This window comes from Garra rufa, chromosome 23 (genome assembly GCF_049309525.1).
Source record: "Garra rufa chromosome 23, GarRuf1.0, whole genome shotgun sequence".
In the NCBI taxonomy this organism is placed as follows: Eukaryota; Metazoa; Chordata; class Actinopteri; order Cypriniformes; family Cyprinidae; genus Garra; species Garra rufa.
The window spans coordinates 4062210-4086007 of record NC_133383.1 but is presented as its reverse complement, the minus strand read 5'-3'; the positions used below and the strand labels follow the sequence as shown (position 1 = coordinate 4086007).

The 23798-nt window shown below is 32.1% G+C and overlaps 1 protein-coding gene across 1 annotated transcript in view; it reads left to right on the top strand.

Moving 5' to 3' along the window:
• Window positions 1-23798, top strand: part of cntnap3 (contactin associated protein family member 3) — a 206658-nt gene that overhangs the window by 116009 nt on the left and 66851 nt on the right. Inside the window, exon 5 of the mRNA XM_073830213.1 lies at window positions 1170-1341. Coding sequence (XP_073686314.1) covers window positions 1170-1341 — 172 coding nt within the window. The remainder of the gene's footprint in view (window positions 1-1169; window positions 1342-23798) is intronic.

Sequence of the window (23798 nt, the reverse complement as noted above, 5' to 3'; positions counted from 1 at the left end):
ATACATACATACAGTGGTGTGAAAAAGTGTTGGCCCCCTTCCTGATTTTTTTTTTTAATGTTTTTGCATGTTTGTCACACCTTAATGTTTCAGATCATTAAACAAATTTAAATATTAATCAATGAAGTTTTTTTTTTTATCATGAAGGGAAAACAAAATCCAAACCCACATGGCCCTGTGTGAAAAGTGTTTGCCCCCTAAACTTAATAACTGGTTGGGCCACCCTCAGAACACACATTCGCTTCAGCTTGAGGTCACAAACAGATGGCCGGACATTGTCCTTCAGGATTTTTTGGTAGATAGCAGAATTGATTGTTCCATTTATCACAGCAAGTCTTCCAGGTCCAGAAGCAGCAAAACAGCCCCAGACCATCACACTACCACCACCAGATTTTACTCTTGGTATGATGTTCTTTTTCTGAAATGCTGTGTTACTTTTACGCCAGATTAATGGGACACACACCTTCCAAAAAGTTGAACTAAAGTTAAATTTTGTCTCGTCAGTCCACAGAGTATTTTCCCAAAAGTCTTGGGGATCATCAAGATTAAGTGTTCTGGCAAAAGTGAGACGAGCCTTTATGTTCTTTTTGCTCAGCAGCGGTTTTTGTCTTGGAACCAAGGCTCCCCGATAGCTCAGTTTGGCCGGACAGCCAGCTCTAGGAAGGGTTCTGGTCATCCCAAACGTCTTCCATTTAAGGATTATGGAGGCCACTGTGCTCTTAGGAACCTTAAGTGCAGTAGAATTTTTTTGTAACCTTGGCCGGATCTGTGCCTTGCCACAATTCTGTCTCTTTGCTCTTCAGGCAGTTCCTTTGACCTCATGATTCTCATTTGCTCTGACATGCACTGTGAGCTGTAAGGTCTTATATAGACAGGTGTGTGGCTTTCCTAATCAAGTCCAATCAGTATAATCAAACACAGCTGGACTCAAATGAAGGTGTAGTACCATCTCAAGGATGATCAGAAGAAATGGACAGCACCTGAGTTAAATATATGAGTGTCACAGCAAAGGGTCTGAATACTTAGGACCATGTGATATTTCAGTTTTTCTGCTATACTAGTATATATTACTAGTATACTGATAAATTGTATTATTCTATATTTATTCTAAATTTTTTAATTCTATTATTTTGTAAGTATTTGGCCTGACCAGTGATTTTTGTGCTCAGGATGTCCGGACACAGAAGATGGCAGCATCTGCAGAAACCCATTCAGTGTTTTCCAGGGATGTATGCGTCTCATCCGGACGGACGGCGCTCTAGTGGATCTCATCAGAGTGCAGCAGATGTTGTTTGGGAATTTTAGCGATCTACAGATGGACATGTGTGGGATCGTCGACAGGTAAGCAATTACGCCTTTATGTGAACTCGCAAAACGCTCCGCTTTCCATTTTCATCCTCACTAAATATATGCGTTCAGCTTGATTATGTAAATACAGAGATTAATTAGCCAGGAGAAATGGCGCTGAATACTGATTCGCTAAACACTAGGAGCCTCTGGAAAAAATGCCCTCGTTTAAATATTTATCCTTCTGATCAATCACTTTCTGCTTTGTTAAAAATGCAACTTTTGTTCACAGTTAAGTTCAAAAGAATGTACAGATTTGTACAGTTTTTGCAGTATCGGCTCTCTTTTTGACCTTTTTTTAATACATTTCAAAAATTGTAAAATACTAGGTACGTTTTTAAGCAAGGGTGAATTATTTCTTTGGAACTATTAATATAACTGTATCAGCAGCCAATATTGCAGTATTTATTTATTTATTTATTTATTTATTTTTGTTTGTTTGTTTATTTACAAACAGTGGCATTAGTTAATCTAAGTGTATTGATAAGGGGTAAATTAGCAGTTTTCAATATTTAATATTTAGTTGTGCATGCTTACTTCTCCTATTTCTATACTTATATTGCTTTTAAAATTCTGAAAAGCTTAAGTTAGCTTAATAACACTTGTAAATGTAATTATTTTACCAAAGTAAACTGTAATTATTTTATCATGTAAACAAATGTATATTTAACAAATATCAGAATGAATTTCCTTTTTTTGTACATTATAGTTTATACATTGCATTTAAAATGATTGTTTTATTTTTGTTTATTTAGATGAAATCATTTAGATTTTTAAAACTTTAAATTAATTAAATAAAAATAAATGTGGTAACACTTTACAATAAGGTTCATTAGTTAACATTAGTTAACCACATTAGTTAACATGAACTAATAATGAACTGCACTTACACAGCATTTATTAATCTTTGTTAATGTTAATTTCAACATTTACTAATGCATTAATAAAATCTTGTTAACATTAGTTAATGCAGTGTGAACTAACATGAACAAACAATGAACAACAGTATTTCCGTTAACTAATGTTAATGAAGATTAGTAAATACAGTAACTAATGTATTGCTCATGGTTAGTTCATGTTAGTTAGTACATTAACTAATGTTTAAGTAATGAACCTTATTGTAAAGTGTTACCATAAATGTATTCATTTAAAGTTAATAAAATTGTATTAATCAGTATAAAGACTGAAACAAATGTATATTTAACAAATATCAGAATAAATTCCACTTTTGTACATTATAATTTATGCATTGCTAAAAATATATATTTTTGTTTGTTGGTTTATTTAGACAAAATTGTTTAGAATTAAAAAAATAAAACTTTAAATTAATTAAATAAAAATGTATTTATTAATTTAAAATTAATTAAATTTTATAAATCAGTATAAAGACTGAAATTGTGTTTTCTTTTAAAGCATATGCCAATTAAATTACGTTTTAAATTAAATTTTGAATACGCAATGGTACTTTAAGTACTTTACATAAAATAAAAAATAAATAAAAACATTTATTGAATTTTAAAAAAGAATTTCAAATCATTTTAAAATATTGTTTTTATTTTAAAATATTAATTCATTTTATGAATTAAAAAAAAATACTAGCTACATTAAGCAGATGTGCATTTCTGTGGCACCAATATTTAGGATTGCACAAACAAATAATTTATTAATTTAAAATTAATTTATAAATTTAAAATTGATTACATTTTATCAACAAGCATGAAGACTGAAACAAATGTATATTTAACAAATATCAGAATAAATTTCCATTTTTGTACATTATAATTTTTGCATTGCATTGCAAAAGATTGAGCGTTTTATTTTTATTTATTCAGACAAAATTGTTTAGAATTGTTTATTTAATTTTTTACTAATTTACAATTTTAAAATTAAAGTAAAATTTAAGTAAAATTTATTTTAATGTTAATTTTAAATTAGATTTTAAATACACAATGGTAATGTGTAAATGTAGATTTAGTGTTTTATTTTTTATTTATTCAGAGAACATCATTTAGATTTTCTCCTTTTTTTATTTACAATTTTAAATTAACTAAATAAATATGATTAACTTAACATTACTTAAATTGTATTAATCAGTATAAAGACTGAAACTGTAAAATTAAATTAAGTTTAAATACAAATATTTAAATATTTAAAAAAATAATCTAAACAAAGGTACAGTGTTAGAAAACAAAACTAACATAAAAACTAATAGGAAAAGAACAAAGCTTACTTATAAGGTACCATGCAAAAATGTAGAAATTTGATATGAATATGACATGCAGCTGGTGTTTTTGCAGTTGCAGTTGAACACTATGGGTTTTTCAGTGGACATGAGATGAAACGGCTGACATGAAATGCTTATTTTATAGCATATAATTGTTTATTTTCATTTGACAAGGCTGTCTGTATGTTGGCGCTGTGCTGTGCCTCTGTTCTGCCAAGTAGACGTTGTTATCAAGCAGTGCCAAATCAACTCTGGATGGCTAAATATTGGCCCGCTGTAACTAGTGTGCAGTATGTTTACTGTACACATCATGCAAGCTTCTAGACTGCCAAAACTGTATTTATATTGCAAAATGACTGTATTCTCTGGCCACCACTGACTGTGTCGGTTTCACATGCACATAGTAGGCTGTTTTCAGTATCATTGTGAACATGTTCTCTGTCCTGTTGACCTCTGTTAGTTTGATGTCAGGCATTGTTTGCTTCATTCGGCTTGATGCAGAAATGGTTTTCTTTTGCTGTGAGACTGCAGTAAATCTCCTGAAGATGAGGCTGTTTTTGTGACAGTGTAATTTCTTTCTTCTGTGTGTTTGATGGACGCTAAATGCACCTCTGTGACCGAGCTATTGAAAGAGAAGGGGAACCTGTGGCACACACACACTTGCGTCTCAAGTGAATATTGTTTTCTGTGGCACTCCATGCAGATGTAGATGTAAGTTGCGTCGCCTCTGGGTTCTCGTTTACATTCTGAAGGTCCCGCTTTCGTCTGTCATACTTGTTCGACACGCTGAAGACTTCTGGGATTGCTTGTTTGTTTAAACGGTTTGTGTTTTTAGTGATGTTTGCAAAGCTAGTGCAGCGTGGAGTTCGTGATCATTCTGCATCGTTTTTGTGGCATAAATTACATCTCAGATGTAAGCTAGTTTTTAGGGGTTTTAATTATTTAAAAAATGGTATAATATAATTGGAATAATAATACATATTGCAATGTAATAAAATAAATAAAATAAAGTACAAATATATATATATATATATATAGTTATTTTAAACTAATTTATATAAATATATATATATATATATATATACACACATACAATTGTATTTAACTAAAGTAAATTTTTAAATGTTAATAAATAAAAATATCAAATAAATACAAATAAAATTTCTTTATACACACAAAATCTATCTTTTCTCTTATTTTAATTATTTGAAAAAGAATATAATATAATTATAATAAATAATGTAATATATAATAAGATATATAATTAAATATAAAAGAATATAATGTAATATAAATATTATTTTCATTAAAAATACATAAATTATAAATTATAATATATATTTAATTATAGTATAATTTTATAAAACTGGTAAAAGCAACTTTTTTTAGTTTTTTTTCTCTTTTTTAGTTATTTAAAAAAATAAGATAATATATTTATAGTAAATAATATAATATAATATAAAACTATAATATAATATTTAATAAAATCTTAATGTAGTATAAATATTTTTATTAAAAATAAAGTATAACAAATAAATTAGTGTGTGTGTGTGTGTGTGTGTATAATTTTAACAATATTTAATTGAATTTAATAATTTAATAACCCTGGTAATTGTAATTACTTTAATGTAAACATGTATATTTAACAAATCTAAGGATGAATATATATGTTTCATGTTTTACATTGTAAATAATATTTTAAGTAACTAAGTAAATAAATAAAAAAATAAAGAATATTATTTCAGTCTCTGCTTTAAACTGTTTTTTTTTTTCAGAATTTCGTGTTTAATTATAAATGTGTTACTTGCTGTTTCTTTATAATTAGTTGTGACATTTCTGGTAATTTTTTTAGTGTACATTATAACTGTAGACTGATTTTTGTTTTTTTCGTGTTTTAATTTTTTGGACAAAATCATGTGGAATTTTATTGTTTGTTTTTGTCATTTTTAGTAGTTTGTGGTTTTTGTTTATTTAAGAAATTGTTTTATACTTTTTTATTAGTGTTCTATATTTATTTTAGCACATCAAGTGAAATTTATTTAAAATAAAATATGTTGCAACTGATTTTTTTAATTTGTATCAGTTAATTTTTATTTCATTTCGAGTAACAATTTTTAAAATTATTTTTAAATGGTTGTAATTTCATTTGTAATTTCTTTATTTTTTTTATTAATTTAACTTTTTTCAGTTTTTGTTAACTATTATAACCCTGGTGTGATTATAAAAATAAAATGTTATCGTTTATTGGTGTGGACGCTAATATAATTATCTCTCTTGACATGAACGGGCCTTAAGATGCTACTTGTGTTCTTTAAACGCTGTGAAAACAGCAAGCGTAAGTAATGCAGACACTTGTGCTAATGCAGTTTAGCACATCAAACGCTGGCGTCACTTTCACACTCGTCCGGCGGCTTGAATTGAGCTCTCGGCTCTCATTAGCACTCACAGTATTATTGAGTCCGCAGGCACGAGGCGAGGGCAGACCGCGGGTGACGTTCCTCTGAAACAGCAGCTCCACTGTGAGGGTTATTACCTCTGCTAAAGGCCTGTAGGTTGAGCTCAAATAACATTGCTGCCCATAACTAAGAAATATGGCAGGCAGCGGCTCTCATTGGCTTTACATGTGCCCCATGTGAACCCACGGGCCCTGTGCAAAATGAGTGTGGACCAGAGCGAAGCTGAGCGCCTTTATTAACCCCACATCAAAGATAATATGAGAGAAAGTAGAGAGCTGGCGAGGAGTGCTGCTGCTGCTGTCGTTTGGCTGAGTTTGGATGACTAAAGTTGACCTTGTAATGTTTTACAGTACGAATTTGCAAATGCATGTGTTCAGAATCGCACATTCTCATGCTAATCGTCCTATTTTAGTAGTATAAACACTGTATATTCATTTGTATGCATTGATATTGTATCCCTTTACAGTAAGCAATGCACTTGACTTGACCTGCCATTTGTAGTATGATAAATTAATAATAACATTTAAAAAAATAATGCATTTGAATAATTATTTATATTATCATCATATTTTGATCATTAAAGCATCTGAAGCCTATTGTAAATAATTGTTTATTTATTTTAAATACATATTTCTAATCTAAAATAATCTAAAATAAAATAAATAATTGTATTTTATTTGGATAATATATTAATCATTAAAACCAAACAACCAAATATAATGGCTGTACTGGGATAATTATTTTATTTATTTATTTATTTATTTATTTTAAATACATGTTAATTTAAATAAGTTATTTTAATTAAATTATTTTAATATTTGTTTATATAAATGAGTAAATAATAAAATATAATAAATAAATTGTCTGTTTTTAAATTAATATTTATTTAAATTAATAAAATATTGAAATATTTATTTATTTTACTTTCCTGACTATGCACAATTATATAGTAGTTGCATTTAATAATTATCTGAACAGTCTTGAAATGATAATGACATTTTCTGAAAATTGTGCACAAAATAGGATTTAAAATAAAAAATAATAATTAAAGCATTCAAAGCACTGTACTGGGATAAGTCATTTATTTATTTTTAATTTGATAAAATATTTATTTATTTCACATATTTAAATAAATAAACAATTTAAATATGAAATAATGTATTTACTTGAAAAATATGTATAATATTATTTATTAAATAGTATTTAATTTATTTCTTTTAAATATGTATTTAATAAATAAGTAATTTATTTTACTTTTCTGACTATGCACAATAATCAGAACAGTCTAGAAATATTTTTATTTGATAAATTAACTATTTATTTTAAATATTTGAATAAATAAACCATTCAATTAAAAAATTAATTTATTTTAAATAAATATTAATGTGAATATTATTATTTATTCAATATTGTTATTTAACTTATTTATTTAAAATAATATTTAATAAATAAATACTTAATTTTATTTTCCTTACTATGCACAATCATCAGAATTGTCTTGAAATTATAATAACATGTTCTGAAAATTGTGCACAAAATAGGATTTAAAATAAAACATATATTTATTTTCATAATATATTAATCATTAAAGCATCTGAAGTCTATTGAATTTAGAACAGTTGTCTAATTCAAAGCACATGATATCAACAACTAAACATGAGCTGTACTGGGATAAGGCATTTATTTATTTATTTATTTTAATTTGATTAAAAAAATATGTATTTATTTTTTTTTTACTTGTTTTTAAGTTGTTTATTTTAAAAAAAATATTTAAAAAAATATTTAAATAATAAATAAATTATTTACTTATTTATTTGACTTTCCTGACTATGCACAATTATATAGTAGTTGCATTTTATAATCATCAGACCAGTCTTGAAATGATAATGACATGTTTTGAATTAATCATTAAAGCATCTGAAGCCTATTGAATTTAACACAGTTTTCTACTTCAAAGCACATGATATCAACAACCAAATCTCTACTGGGACAAGTCATTTATTTATTTATTTATTTATTTATTTTATCTGATAAAATATTTATTTATTTTCTATCTTTTCTAACTATGCACAATTATATAGTTGCATTTTATTATTTGTATAAGGCATAGATTTTTTTTTATCCTGCTGTTCACGAATCATGACACATCAGAACAGATTTGAAATAAAACATTCAGAAAATTGTGCCAAAAATAGGATTTAAAACCTAAAATAACTATTTATTACTAAGACGACAACTGGATGCCACTCGGTGAAATACAGCATTTTGTTTTACATATTATTTTGATAAACTAGTATACACTGCAGCTTTCTGTATGGATCTGCTGTTGAGTTCTTCTGGTGTTAAATGAGGTTTTGAGCTAAAGGTTGACCTGAGAAAGTTGTTTTGGTGTGTCGGAGTGATTATGCAGTGACGCGGAAGGAGCGCCGTGTGATGTAGTGCTCACTTTGACTAAAGCGCTGAGTAAGTGTTATTGTAAAGGTGAATAATGGACAGAATAAAGAGAAGTTTCTGCGCTGTCGACACTTTCACTGAATCTCAGACACATGTGGACTCACACTCCTCCTCAAGCTCACTCAAATACAGTCACTGTGTGGAGAATCATTACCAGTGCTGACAGGAAGTCCCGCCCATCAGTTTAAAGAGCCAATCACGTTATTGATTGGAAGGCTCTCCAACAGAAGCATATAAGGCCTGTTTTTATTCTGCCACCTTAAAAAGTGCATAGCCACTAAAAGAAGCGAAACAAAAAGAGGTAATGAGTGTGAAGTGCTGCTATTTATCATGCACACTGTTGAGTCGCATCCATTCAGATCTTCTCATTGCGATAAAAGAGCCTCATGCCCACAAATCCTGTGTTTTGTCTTTATGCAGAACTGCCTCATTATTCTAGCAAAAGCAGCACTGCATGGGTTTGAGTCGCACGTCCCTGTTCTGCAGCGTTTCCTGCTCTACTGCCCCACATATCATCCGCATTTTTCTTAGCCCTTTCCATTGTCACCACTGCGTTTGTATTCATTCAGCAGGGAATTTACATTTACATTACATTTACATTTACATTTATTCATTTAGCAGACGCTTTTATCCAAAGCAACTTACAAATTGGGAATACGACAAGTGATTAATCCTAAGGAGGCAGATCAACATAGGAAGTGCTCAAAAATACCATATATGACCCTGGACCACAAAACCAGTCATAAGGTTAAATTTTACAAAACTGAGATGTATACATCATATGAAAGCTCAATAAATAAGCTTTCTATTGATATATGGTTTGTTAGGATAAGACAATATTTGGCCGAGATACATCTATTTGAAAATCTGGAATCTGAGGATGCAAAAAAATCAAAATACTGAGAAAATCACCTTTAAAGTTCTCCAAATTAAGTTCTTAACAATGCATATTACTATTCAAAAAATACATTTTTATATATTTATAGTAGGAATTTTACAAAAAATCTTCATGGAACATGATCTTTACTTAATTTCCTAATGATTTTTGACATAAAAGAAAAATCAATAATTTTGACCCATACAATGTATTTTTGGCTATTGCTACAAATATACCCCAGCGACTTAAGACTGGTTTTGTGGTCCAGGGTCACATATTAGGCGTTGTTAGATGAGTACAGGCTAGAAAAGGAAGATCAAGAAAGAGAGGAGAACAAAGTTTTTTTTTTTATTATTATTATTTTATATTATTGAGTCAAATAGTGTCGAAAAAGATGGGTTTTCAACAGTCGCTTGAAAGCTGTTAAGGAGTCTGCATTCCGGAGAGGGGTGGGAAGATCATTCCACCAGGCAGGAACGTTGAACGAGAATGTTCTGGAAAGTGATTTCATGCCTCTCTGTGGTGGTGGCGTCTTTCACTACATGATATCAGACTTCTGGAGGGATTTTAGATTCAAAGTAGTGAATGGAGGTAGGCAGGTGATGTCCTATAGGCCAGCATCAGTGTCTTGAATTTGATGCGGGCTGTAACCGGTAGCCAGTGCAGGGATATGAAGAGAATTTAATACTTTTATTAATCATGGACACATTAAACAGATCAAAAGTGACAGTAAAGACATTTATAATGTTACAAAAAGATTACAAAAAGATTTCTATTTTAAATAAATGAAATAAATAAAAATAAATAAACTTTTGAACTTTCTATTCATTCTATTCAGATAACATGGGTCACATAGAAAACAGCTATTTTAAATTCTAATAATATTTCACAATTTTACTGTATTTTTGATCAAATAAATCAAGAGTCTTTTAAAAAAAATTTAAAGGGGTCATCGGATGCAAATCTCACTTTTACATGTTGTTTGAACATTAATGTGTGTTGGTAGTTTGTGTACACAACCACCCTACAATGAGAAAAATCCACCCAGTGATATTTTTTTTAATCTTTAAAAGTAATATCCCCTTTTTAAAATCAGCTCATTCTCAGCTTCTTGTCGGTGTCTCAACACACAGACAGAGGCCGCTTCCATGATAGTTGATTGACATGAGCATCTTACCTTAGACCCGCCCTCACCGAGCTCAAACAGTCCGACTCCAATTGACATTGTGTGACTCAGGTGCAGGGAAAGACAAGAATGTGTCCGATTGAGCGATTGAGGTGTTCTGTTGTTGGATGTAATAATAAACACAGCAGTAGTCATTCCCCCCCGACATCTGAGCCGCTGAAGATGCAGAGGATAAGGTTACTTTCGTTTTTTTAGAAGGAAAGCAGCGATCCCGATCTCCATATGCATATATGTTTGTGCAAATTGTTCCTGATGCAGCTTCACCCACAGCAGAAATAAGTATAAGGTTTTTTTTTTATGTATCTTTGCAAATGGCCTTTCTTAATAATGTGCTTGTTTCGCCACTAAATGCTAAAATATACATTTCGGCTCATAATCCCAGGCAGAGAGGGGCAGGGTGAGCAGAGCTCATTTGCATTTAAAGGACAATGCAATAAAATGAGTTGATTTTTTTGCAGAGCTGATTTTGACAAGATAAAAGGGTGTTTTTTTACAGTACTATTGAGAATTTTTAACCAAAGTATATTATAGACTTTTCATTAAGACCCTAAAGAATCATATGAACTTGTGGAAATGGGCATCCGATGACTCCTTTAAAAATATAGGATGTGTTGGGATACATTTCAAAACATATATGGGCCATTCTACAGAATTTGTCCAAAGTCAGAGTTGGAAACGTCTTGGAAAAAAAAGGCTTTTTCCAAATTATTTGTATGTATGCAAAATGAACAAGGTACACATTTCTAGTAATTGTGCAGTTAATTCTCATATTGTATGTTCAGAAAGTGTTGGGATATTTGTCCTCTTTCCAAATTTGTCCCTACTGAAATACAGTAATAATAATTTAATAAGAAGGGTTATATTGACCCATTAAGATTTTGCTTACATCTACATTGTAAATGTATATTTTCTAGTATTTTATTAATTTCTTCAGAGGTAAATCAATAACAATTAGATTTTTAACAATATTTGAAGTGTGATTTTTAAGATTTGTTGTATTTTGAATCCAAGTTTTCTTTGTTAAAGGCAAAAAGTTGATCATACTGATTTCAAGCTTAAGGATTCATTAGTTTGAATATACACTGAACCAAACACTATCATAACATCTTAGATGATAATTCAGTATGCTTTATTTTTGATAAAACATCCCATGTTTCAGTAGTGACAGTAATACTTTGCGACCACATCACATTACATTCCATACTAAAACACTACTAAAACACACTAAAATACAAAAAAATTGCATAACTGTACTGAAATAGTTTATTTCCCTCCAAATACAGGATTATGTGTTCCCTTCTGTCACATGATTATACGTTTCGGTCATTTCTGTTAAAGTGGTGACAAATTTATGGAGTAACACCCAAAAAAACAAGAATGCCACTACCGAAGCTTTAGAAAATGTTTCTGTAGTGACAATTTTAGATAGTTTTGAACCTAGTTTAATGATGCCAATCAGTACATGGTTAGCTAGCACCGCTCTGAACAGTGGTACACATATAAAAACTAAATGTTATGGAATAACTTCCAAAAAAGTGTCCTTAATTGTGTGCCACCTTGACACACTTCCCACATCTTTTTTCAAAAGTGTGCTTAACTGTTTAAAAGCAGATCTCTTAGAAGTGGTGAACACCTCACTTCTTTCTGGGACTTTTCCAAACTCACTGAAAACTGCAGCTGTTAAGCCCCTTTTGAAAAAGAGAAATCTTGATAACACCATATTGAGCAACTATAGACCAATATCAAATCTTCCTTTTATTGGAAAGATTATTGAAAAGGTTGTTTTTAATCAGCTGAATCACTACATAAACTCAAACGGATACCTGGACCACTTCCAATCTGGTTTCAGACCACATCATAGCACAGAGACAGCGCTCATAAAGATAATAAATGATATTCGCCTAAATTCTGATTCTGGCAAAATATCAGTGCTGGTATTACTAGATCTCAGTGCTGCGTTCGACACTGTCGATCACAACATTCTTTTAGATAGACTGGAAAACTGGGTCGGGCTTTCTGGGATGGTTCTAAATTGGTTCAGGTCATACTTAGAAGGGAGAGGCTATTATGTGAGTATAGGAGAACATAAGTCTAAGTGGACGTCCATGACATGCGGAGTCCCACAAGGCTCAATTCTAGCGCCGCTGCTGTTTAGCCTGTATATGCTCCCACTAAGTCAAATAATGAGAAAGAACCAAATAGCATATCACAGCTATGCAGATGATACCCAGATTTACCTAGCCTTATCGCCAAATGACTACAGCCCCATTGACTCTCTCTGCCAATGCATTGATGAAATTAACAGTTGGATGTGCCAAAACTTTTTACAGTTAAACAAGGAGAAAACGGAAGTCATTGCATTTGGAAACAAAGATGAAGTTCATAAGGTAAATGCGTACCTTGACGCTAGGGGTCAAAAAACAAAAAATCAAGTCAAGAATCTGGGTGTGATTCTGGAGTCAGACCTCAGTTTCAGTAGCCATGTTAAAGCAGTAACTAAATCAGCATACTACCATCTCAAAAACATTGCAAGAATTAGATGTTTTGTTTCCCGTCAAGATTTGGAGAAACTTGTTCATGCCTTTATCACCAGCAGGGTGGACTATTGTAATGGTCTCCTCACCGGCCTTCCCAAGAAGACCATTAGACAGCTGCAGCTCATACAGAACGCTGCTGCCAGGATTCTGACTAGAACCAGAAAATCAGAGCATATTACACCAGTCCTTAGGTCCTTACACTGGCTACCAGTTATGTTTAGGATAGATTTTAAAGTACTTTTACTAGTTTATAAAGCACTCAATGGCCTAGGACCTACATACATTGCAAATATGCTCACAGTATACAAACCTAACAGACAACTACGATCACTAGGATCGAGTCAGTTAGTAATATCAAGGGTTCACACAAAACAAGGGGAATCGGCTTTTAGCTATTATGCCGCCCGCAGCTGGAATCAGCTTCCAGAAGAGATCAGATGTGCTAATACATTAGACACATTTAAACGCAGACTTAAAACTCACCTGTTTAGTTGTGCATTTATTGAATGAGCACTGTGCTACGTCCGAACAGATTGCATTATTTTATGTATAATCATTTTACTGTGCTAATTAATTTTAAAATCAATTTTTTAAATCATCTGAAATGTTCTTAAATTCTGTTTTTATTGTTGTTAGTGTGATTATTATTTTAAATTTTTATGATTTGTTTGCTGTTGTGATTTTAACTCCTTTTTATGTACAGCACTTTGAATTACCATTGTGTATGAAATGTGCTATATAAATAAACTTGCCTTGCCTTGCCTTGCCTTGCCTAATTGTAGAACAAAGGTGTTCGGTAGTAATTTTTCTGAAAGTCACACACAGATTTTTCAGACTTTTGAACACATTTACCTTAAAATTATTGGGCTTATCTATTATCTTATCTATCTTATTCTTTTTAACTTTTTAAAAGAATCAGAATAATACTTTTAAAACAACAATGAAAAAAAAAAAAAATGAAATTGAAATTTAGGTTGTTAGGGTTCGGGACAGCCACTTCCTAATTAAAAATACCCAATAAATGATAATTATATATATATATATATATATATATATAAAGCTTACTGATATTTTAAATGTTATTGTGGTTTCAAAAGATAATAAAAGTATCCTAGTAAACATCTAAGATATGAATACTTAAATGCTTTTTAAATGAGTTTTTTGGTTATGGGACAGCAGTTTGCACCAATTCTGTAGAATGGCCTATATAAATAGATATATAGGAAACACAGCATAGATGGAAAACATTGCAGCCTAAACACATTTAGAAACTATAGCCGTAGTAGACAACCTCAATATGTAGTGTAAATCTAATGCTTTTCTCTCTATTCCTTATCATAGCTGTTTAGAAACATCATTGGTCAATGATTTGAAAAAGCCACAGGCCTGAATTCTCTCACCAGTTTTGCTGAAGCTTAAGCAGGTGCTGAATGCGGCGGAGCTGTGCTGCGTCATGAGTCTTTACAGTGAATTAAGTCTTTGTCATTCTTTTAAGCACAAACACGCCTCCTTTGTATGCAAATGAGCCTTGTGCCGTATTCACTAAAGTCAGCGTTTTTTTGCCTGCTGCAATTAACATTGTGCTCTTAGCAACCACCTAAAGCGAGAATTAGAATTTCATTTGATGTTTTATGCATTTTGCATTGATCATGGCAGCGGTAATTCATTAAACAATGATCAAACAGAGTTGAAAAGCATTATAGCAGGCTATATATCCAAGTTTATCATGCTTTTTGCATTTTAATGAGTTGATTTAGGTAACTGGATCGATGCTGTACAATCACAGTAAAATATGATGGATCATGGAATTCAGAACAGAGCAGTAAGATAGAAATTTGCCTTGGTTTGTTTGCCTCATTTGCTGATTTGCAGGTTTAGTATTGACAGTATTACTTCTAGGGATGTAATGATATTATCAATAAAACGATAGGTCTTCCAGGCAAAAAGTGTAGTTTTTAAAATATATTTAAACTTGTTGTTCTAACATAAAAAGTCTTTAAAGTTGTGTTTTGGGCCATTATGCTTTGACACAGAATCTGTCAAATGAACTAAAACCGAAAGCGTAATATGGCTTAATCCCTTCAAGTGTTTTCGCTGCGCGTTTTAAAGCGAAGCGTGCACTTTGTTCACCCGATCAGCTTGTGATCCGGTGTTTTCCGCGCCTCTGTTCACATTGAATGAATGCAGTGAACTCGTTTATTGCATGTACTGTGAGTCTAGCTTTCGTTTGGACATGCAACAGCCACCAGTTATGCTTTATTTTCATGGCAGATGATTACAGCATTTCACTAGATTTGTTGTGAGATGCATTTTTGTAAGCCTGTTTTCATTGAAGCTGGAGTTTTCCTTCAGTATGAAAGCTCTAATGCCATTTCCGTCAGCATTAAAGCTTAAAAATGCAGTATAAATGGCTGAGAGTGAGCGTTTGAATGGGTAACGTTACTGCAGTCCAAATTCAAAATATCTTTTTCAAGTGTAGAAATTAGGAAAAAAGAATTGTAATTTCCCTACTTTAATGTAAAGCAAAAATAGTATAGCTATTAAATATTAATTTTCATTTATTTTACAGTTTGTTTTTTTTCAAAATATGGCTATTTCTGTCATTGTTTGTTAATATTTATTATATTCTAATTTGTTTGGCTTCATAAAACACCAATGTGAATGTAATTTAGACTGAGACAGTATATCACAACAAAAAAGAGGGTTGAGTCCCCTTTAAAGTTCAGGTACAAGTCAATTCACTGACAATGTGCATTAGACAGAATAATTCAACTTTAAAATGTACAAACTGTTTAATTTTTTTCCAATTCTTCATTTGTCTTTTTTTCCCAAATATTGAAATAAATATTGCATTGTGGACTTTATATTTTATATTTTATGATTATGATATTGTTACATCTCTACTAACTTCAGCTTTAAAGAAATAATTCACTGAAAAATGAACATTTGCACACACCTGCAGGCGATCCAGGATGTAGATGTAGAGTTTGTTTCTTCATCAGATTTGGAGAAAAGTAGCATTCCATCACTTGCTCACCAATGGAATGGGTGCCGTCAGAATGAAAGTTCAAACAGCTGATAAAAACGTCACAATAATCCACAAGTAATCCACACCACTCCAGTGCATCAATTAACGTCGTGAGAAGCCGAAAGCTGTGTGTTTGTAAGAAACTAATCCATCATTAAGATGTTTTTAACTTATAACTGTTGCTTCCGGCTAAAATACGAGTCTATAATCAATAATACTACTTCCTCCAGTGAAAAAGTCCACCTCCTGTTGTCTCTTACATTAAAATCCACCTACATATTTGTTTTAGAGCTGTTTTGGCTTGATCTGTTCAGATTTCTCTCCTGATTCAGACAAGATTAAAAAAAATGTACTGGAAGAAGTGGTATTATGGATTACGAACTTTAGCTAGAATCAACAGTTTGATGTAAAAAATCTCAATAATGGATTTGTTTCTCACAAACACGGTTTTCGAATTCACAAGATGTTAATTGATAGATTGGAGTGGTGTGGATTATTGTGATGTTATTATCAGCTGTTTGGACTCTCATTCTGACGGCACCCATTCACATCCATTGGTGAGCAAGTGATGGAATGCTGCATTTCTTCAAATCTGATGAAGAAACAAACTCATTCACATCTTGGATGCCCTGAGGGTGTGTGCAAATGTTCACGGTTTAGTGAATTATTTCTTTAAAGCTGAAGTTAGTAGGCATATAACAATATCATAATCATAAAAAAGTACATGATGCAATATTTATTGCAATATTTGACAAAAAAAATATTAAGAATTGGAAAAAATTTAAAATTTTGTAAATTTTAAAGTTAAATTATTCTATCTAATGCACTTGAGAGTTTAAAATTAAGTGCTCTAACCCATGAAACTAAGAAAAGTTAAGTCAGAAAAAAAGTCAATGAATTGACTTGTACCTGACCTTTAAAGGGGACTTAACCCTCTTTTTAGTTGTGATATACTGTCTCAGTCTAAATTACATTCACACTGGTGTTTTAGGAAGCCAAACTAATTAGAATATAATCAATAAAAACAACAGCAATGACAGTAATAGCCTTATTTTGTGATGGCACCCATTCACATCCATTGGTGAGCAAGTGATGGAATGCTGCATTTCTACAAATCTGATGAAGAAACAAACTCATTCACATCTTGGATGGCCTGAGGGTGAGCACACTTTCAGCCAATTTCATTTCTAGGTAAACTATTCCTTCAAATGAGTATACTTTCAGTGTTGAGGAGTTGAAACATTGCATGTTTGCATCTCTCTTCCCGCTGTTTTCTCCTGATGAGGTCGGCTGAAGGTTGCATCATTGGCCTGGCTTCTGTCCATCCTAATTTCCTCTGCTTGACCTTTGACCCCCAGGCTGAAGGAGCGAGTCTGTCTCTTTCCACATTCTGTCATGTTTCCCCCGCGGCTGAAGAAACACATCAAGAAGCGGCGGCGTCGAGACGCGTGCCGTTTCCCCTACACCTGCTGCACTTGTCTTTCAGGAGGTGACTTCAGCTCAGCGGGCCGCCATTGGTTGTCACCTCTCCGTGATTAGGGTCACGACGAGTGACCTTTGGCTGCCGTCGAGGAGGGTTGAGTATTGGCGGAGGGATAGGAAGGGCAGCACGGGGCTCGTGCGTTTTCGACGCCGTCAAGCTGCTTCTCAGAGCTGTTGTCGCATTTGTTCTCAGAGCTCGCTGTCCTCACACATATTCCGCTTGAATAGATTTATTTTCTGTTCTCTCCTGCAGCAGAGGCGGTTTTCTGTCTGAGGGAGTTTTTATGTTTGATTTTATTGTTCACGAGGCGAGCGCCGCATTGAAATTCCTCTGATTTTCTTCACCACAAAACATGCTGACGCCTTTCAAACTATGTTTTATAGATCATTTTAGTCCGGTCTTGCTAAATTGATACTAGTTAAAGAAGTTCACTTCCAAAACAAAAAAAAATTACAGATAATTTACTCCCCGTTGTCATCCAAGATGTTCATGTCTTTCTTTCTTCAGTCATAAAGAAATTATGTTTTTTGAAGAAAATATTTCATGATTTTCTCTCCATATGATGGACTTCTATGGTGCCTGCGAGTTTGAACTTACAAAATGCAGCTTAAATGCAGCTTCAAAGGGTTTGAAATGATCGCAGTTGAGGAAGAAGGGTCTTATCTAGCGAAACAATTGCTTATTTTCTAAAAAAAAAAAAAAAAATGTATATACTTTTTAACCTTGTCTTGTCTAGCTCTGCGTGTACTCTGTGTATTCCAGTTTAAGACAGTTAGGGTATGTATAAAAAAAAAAAAAAAAACTCCCATCTCATTTTCTCCTCTAACTTCAAAATCATCCTACATCCCTCCAGAAGTACCGACCAAGTGTTTACAAAGTGAACATGCAAAAAAGATCAAAGCCCTTTACAAAAAAAGGTACAACAATGATGTAGGACAATTTTGAAGTTGGAGGAGAAAATGCGATTGGAGTTTTTTGACATACCCTAACTGTATTCAACCGGAATACACAGAGTACACACAGCTTTTTTTGGAATATAACTGATCGTTTCACTAGATAAGACCTTTCTTCCTCAGTTGGAATCATTTAGAGCTCTTTAAAGCTGGATTTAAACTGCAGTTTGGGAGTTCAAACTCGCAGGCACCATAGAAGTCCACTATATGGAGAGAAATCCTGAAATGTTTTCCTCAAAAAACATAATTTCTTTAAGAGTAAAGAAAAAGAGACATGAGCATGCTGGATGACAAGGGGGGAAATTAAATTATCTGTAAATTTTTGTTCTGGAAGTGAACTTCTCCTTTAAGACTTTAAAAGTTTCCTTTTTCAGGAAAAAGTTGTTACTTTTAAATTCCATTTTTTGAAAATCTCCCATTGATCTACATTTATAGAATGTTAGTGATTCAAAATGTAACTGACAGCGATGATGGGCTTCCGTAGCAATTTGGGATTCCGTCTTGCATGTTTCTATCTGCTGCATGAGAAAACCAATCCCAATTCAATATGCAAATTACTGAACTGTGGTTGGTCCAGTGAAATCTTGATCTTGTTTCTCATATTTCCATGTCATCTCCAGTTTCTCAGTAGATGTGTCCTTCAGGTTGAGATGCTAGTGAAATCTCATATTCCCAGATGTCAACCCATATTTATTAGCCGAGACCTCATTTCTTAAAAAAACATCTGTTCGGTTTTATTTAGAGTGAGCATGGATTGAAATTTAAACCCGTTTACTCAGTGCATGTTATTCTAAAAACAATGTTTGTCTTCATAATCCTTCATGAAAATTTTATAGCTTGCTCTAATACACTGTTTGTGTACTTCTTTCTCTCCTAGGCGTCATAAAGTTAGAAACATTCAGCACTGCAAGAAGCTTTGAGTAACAATGTATTTCCATTCAAAAATAAATTTATATTTTTATTCAGTGAGGATGCATTAAATTGATCAAAAGTTTCAGTACAATCATTTATAATGTTGTAGAAGATTTCTATTTCAAATAAATGTTGTTTTTTTTATTTTACACTGCAAGAAACCTTGAGCTTCCATTCAAAAATAAATACATTTTTTGATTCAGCGGGGATGCATTCAGTTGATCAAAAGTGACAGTGCAGCCATTTATAATGATGTAAATAAATGCTGGTTTAAAACTTACTATTCAAAGATTTCTGAAAAATAAGATGTAGCATGGTTTTCACAAAAATATGAAACTGTTTTTAACATTGTAATAATCAGAAATGTTTCTTGAGCAGCAAATCAGCATATCAGAATGATTTCTGAAGGATCATGTGATCTGAAGACTGGAGTAATGGTGCTGAAAATTTAGATTTGATCACAGGAATAAATTAGATTTTACAGTATATTAACATAGAAACCAGTCATTTTAAATTGTAATAATATTTCACAATTTTACAGCTTTTTCTGTATTTTTAATCAAATAAATGCAGCTTTTTTGAGCAGAAAAGACGGCAGAAAGTTTTTTCTACTTGTAAAGTCAGTGCATGTTATTCTAAAAACAATGTTTGTCTTCATAATATTTCGTGAAAACTGAATAGCTTGCTCTAACACACTGTTTGTGTAATTGTTTCTCTCCTAAGCATCATAAAAAAGTTGTAAAAAAACTTGCATGGCAAGAAACCTTGTGCTTCCATTCAAAAATAAATTATTTTTTTGATTCAGCAAGGATGTATTAAATTGATCAAAAGTGACAGTGCAGACATTTATACTAATGCAAATAAATGCTGTTTTAAAACTTACTATTCAAACATTTCTGAAAAATAAGATGTAGCATGCTCTTCACAAACATATGAATGTGTTTTTAACATTGGTAAAAACAGAAATGTACAGCTTTTTCTGTATTTTTAATTTAAAAAAAATGCAGCTTTTGTGAGCAGAAAAGATTAAAAAAAAAAACTGTTGAGCAGTAGTGTGTGAGCTAGTTTCCCATTCATTTATAGACCTGTTACATCTTTTGTTTATGATTGGTGTTTATTCATCTCAGTTTGCCTCATCAGAGAAAACACAACTGTTTGGCAAGTGGTGTTTGCGTTTATCCTTTCTGTGTGTTTCTCAGATGTGTGGTTTCTTAACTAAGTCATCAGATGTGTTAGTCAAGGCTTTTGGTACCAAAACCATATATAAGATCGCATAAACCCTGTAGAATCTGCAAAATGTTAACAATTAAAGCTTAATAGTTTTTTCAACATGGATTGAAATTTGACCCTGTTTACTTGTAAAATCAGTGCATGTTATTCTAAAAAACAATCTTTGTCTTCATAATCTTTCATAAAAATTTTATAGCTTGCTCTAACACACTGTTTGTGTACTTGTTTCTCTCCTAAGCATCATAGAGAAGTTTTAAAAAAATTCTAATTTCAAGTCTAACAATTTGCATGAGTTTGCAAACCCATAGCATGAGTGTTTCTGCCTATTTTTGTTCATATTTGATGCTTATTTTTCAGTCTTTCTCTAAGGCTGTTTGTTCTTCTTTATTTAAGACCTCTTTATGTAAATGAAGTCAAACTCGTACATATAGATTTCTGATTATAATGGCAAAGTAGACTTGATGATAATATTTGACAATTTTACAGCTTTTTCTGTATCTTTGATCAAATAAATACAGCTTTTTTGAGTAGAAAAGACAAAAAAAAAACTGTTGAAGTAGTCTATAAGAGACTAGTTTCTCATTTATTAGTCTTCATTTATAGACTTTTTATAGACTCATCAGAGACCAACTGTGTGAACTTCTAAGTGAAATTTTTCATGCATATTTTTCATGCTCTTTCTGAATTAAACAGTCTTTTTAAGACTTGATGTAAATAGGGTTGCAAAGGGTGGATAATTTCCTGTAAATCTTTTGGAAACTTTCCAAAAATGCCAGAAAGATCCTGGAAAGTTGCCAAAATTTCTGAACTGTTTCCAAAATGTAATATTTCTTTGTAAAATAAGTCAAACAGCTGTAGAAATGTATTACTAAATAATTGTAATTTCAAGTCTAACAATTTGCATGGGTTTGCAAACCCATTGCATGAGTGTTTATGCCTATTTTCTCATATTTTTGTTCAGTCTTTCTCTAAGGCAGTTTTTCTTCTATATTTAAGACCTCTTTATGTAAATGAAGTCAAACTCGTACATATAGATGTCTGATTAAAATGACAAAGTAGACTTGATGATAATATTTCACAATTGTACAGCTTTTTTGTATTTTTGATCAAATAAATGCAGTTTTTCTGATAAGACAAGCCAAAAAGCCTGAACTATTGTAGTAGTCTATAAGTGGGCTAGTTTCCCATTTATTAGTCCTCATTTATATGCTTTTTATAGACTCATCAGAGACAAACTGTGTGAACTTCTGACAAGTGAAATATTTTTTCATGCTCTTTCTGAATTAAACAGACTGAAGTTTTAAGACTTGATGTAAATAGTATTTCAAAGGGGTGGAAAAGGTCTAGTAAGTCTTCTGGAAACTTTCCAAAAATCCCAGGAAGATTGCAAAAATCCTGGAAAGTTGCTAAAATTTCTGAACTGTTTCCAAAATGTAATATTTCATATACAGCTATATGTAGAAATGCATTACTAAATAACAACAATTCTAATTTCAAGTCTAACAATTTGCATGAGTTTGCAAACCCATTGCACGAGTGTTTATGCCAATTTTTGTTCACATTTTATGCTTATTTTTCAGTCTAAGGCTGTTTGTTCTTCTATATTTAAGACCTCTTTATGTAAATGGAAGTCAAACTCGTACATACAGATGTCTGATTCTAATGACAAAGTAGACTTGATGATAATATTTCACAATTTTACAGCTTTTTCTGTATTTTTGATCAAATAAATGCAGCTTTTGTGAGCAGAAAAGACAAAAAAAACTGTTGAAGTAGTCTGTATGCAGACTAGTTTCTCATTTATTAGTCTTCATTTATAGACTTTTTATAGACTCATCAGAGACCAACTGTGTGAACTTCTGACAAGTGAAATTTTTCATGCATATTTGTAATGCTCTTTCTGAATTAAACAGACTGAGTTATTAAGACTTGATGTAAATAGGGTTGCTGTCACGAATCGAGTCGTCCTGTCATTAACTCTTGCACTACACATCATGGACTTCATTCCCCACAAGCCACTGCACTAATCACTGCATTCACCTGCTCCCTGTTTCTCACTGCACTGATCACTGCTCACACCTGCAGCTCATTCACACACACACACCTGCAGCTCATCACACGGACAGCTTATATGCCACTCACACACACAGCTTCCTTGCGAAGTCTTATCGTTCCTCATGGTCGTAATTCTGAGCGTTTCTTCCCGTGTTTGTTTTCCCGTGTGTTTGATTCCTGGACTCCCTCCCGTGTTTGATTCTCGCTGCCAGCCCCGACCTTTCTGCATGTTTTTTTGACTACGATTTCTGCCTGCCCCTGTGTGTTTGTTTTGTCTCTAATAAATGCTGCGAATGGATCCGCACGTCTCTGACCCTCCTTGTGACAGTTGCAAAGGGGTCAGGAATTTCCAAAATTGTATATTACTTTGTAAAAGACACTTGATGATAATATTTCACAATTTTACATCTTTTTCTGTATTTTTAATCAAATAAATGCAGCTTTTCTGAGCAGAAAAAAAAACTTCATTTACAGACTGCATTTATAGACCTTTTACATCTTTTGAAGACTGGAACCCTCTTTTCTCTCCTAAGCATCATAGAGAAGTTTTAAAACATTTGCACTGCAAGAAACCTCGAGTAACATTGTGCTTCCATTCAAAAAATAAATTAATATTTTTATTCAGCAAAGATGCATTAAACTGATTAAAATTCACAGTGCAGACATTTATATTGTTGCAAATAAATGCTGTTTTTAAACTTTCTATTGAAAAAATCTGAAAAATAAGATGTAGCATGGTTTTCACAAAAATATGAAATGATTTTTAACATTGGAAATCATCAGAAATGTTTCTTGAGCAGCAAACCAGCATATCAGAATGATTTCTGAAGGATAGTTCTGAATAAAAAATTCAGCTTTGATCACAAATAAAAATTAGTATTTAACATATATTCAAACTGAAAATTTTAAATTGCTAAAATTTCACAATTTTACAGCCTTTTCTGTATTTTTGATCAAATAAATTCAGCTTTTCTGAGCAGAAAAGACAAAAAAAACTGTTGAAGAAGTAGTCTGTAAGCCGACTAGTTTCCCATTTATTAGTCCTCATTTATAGAC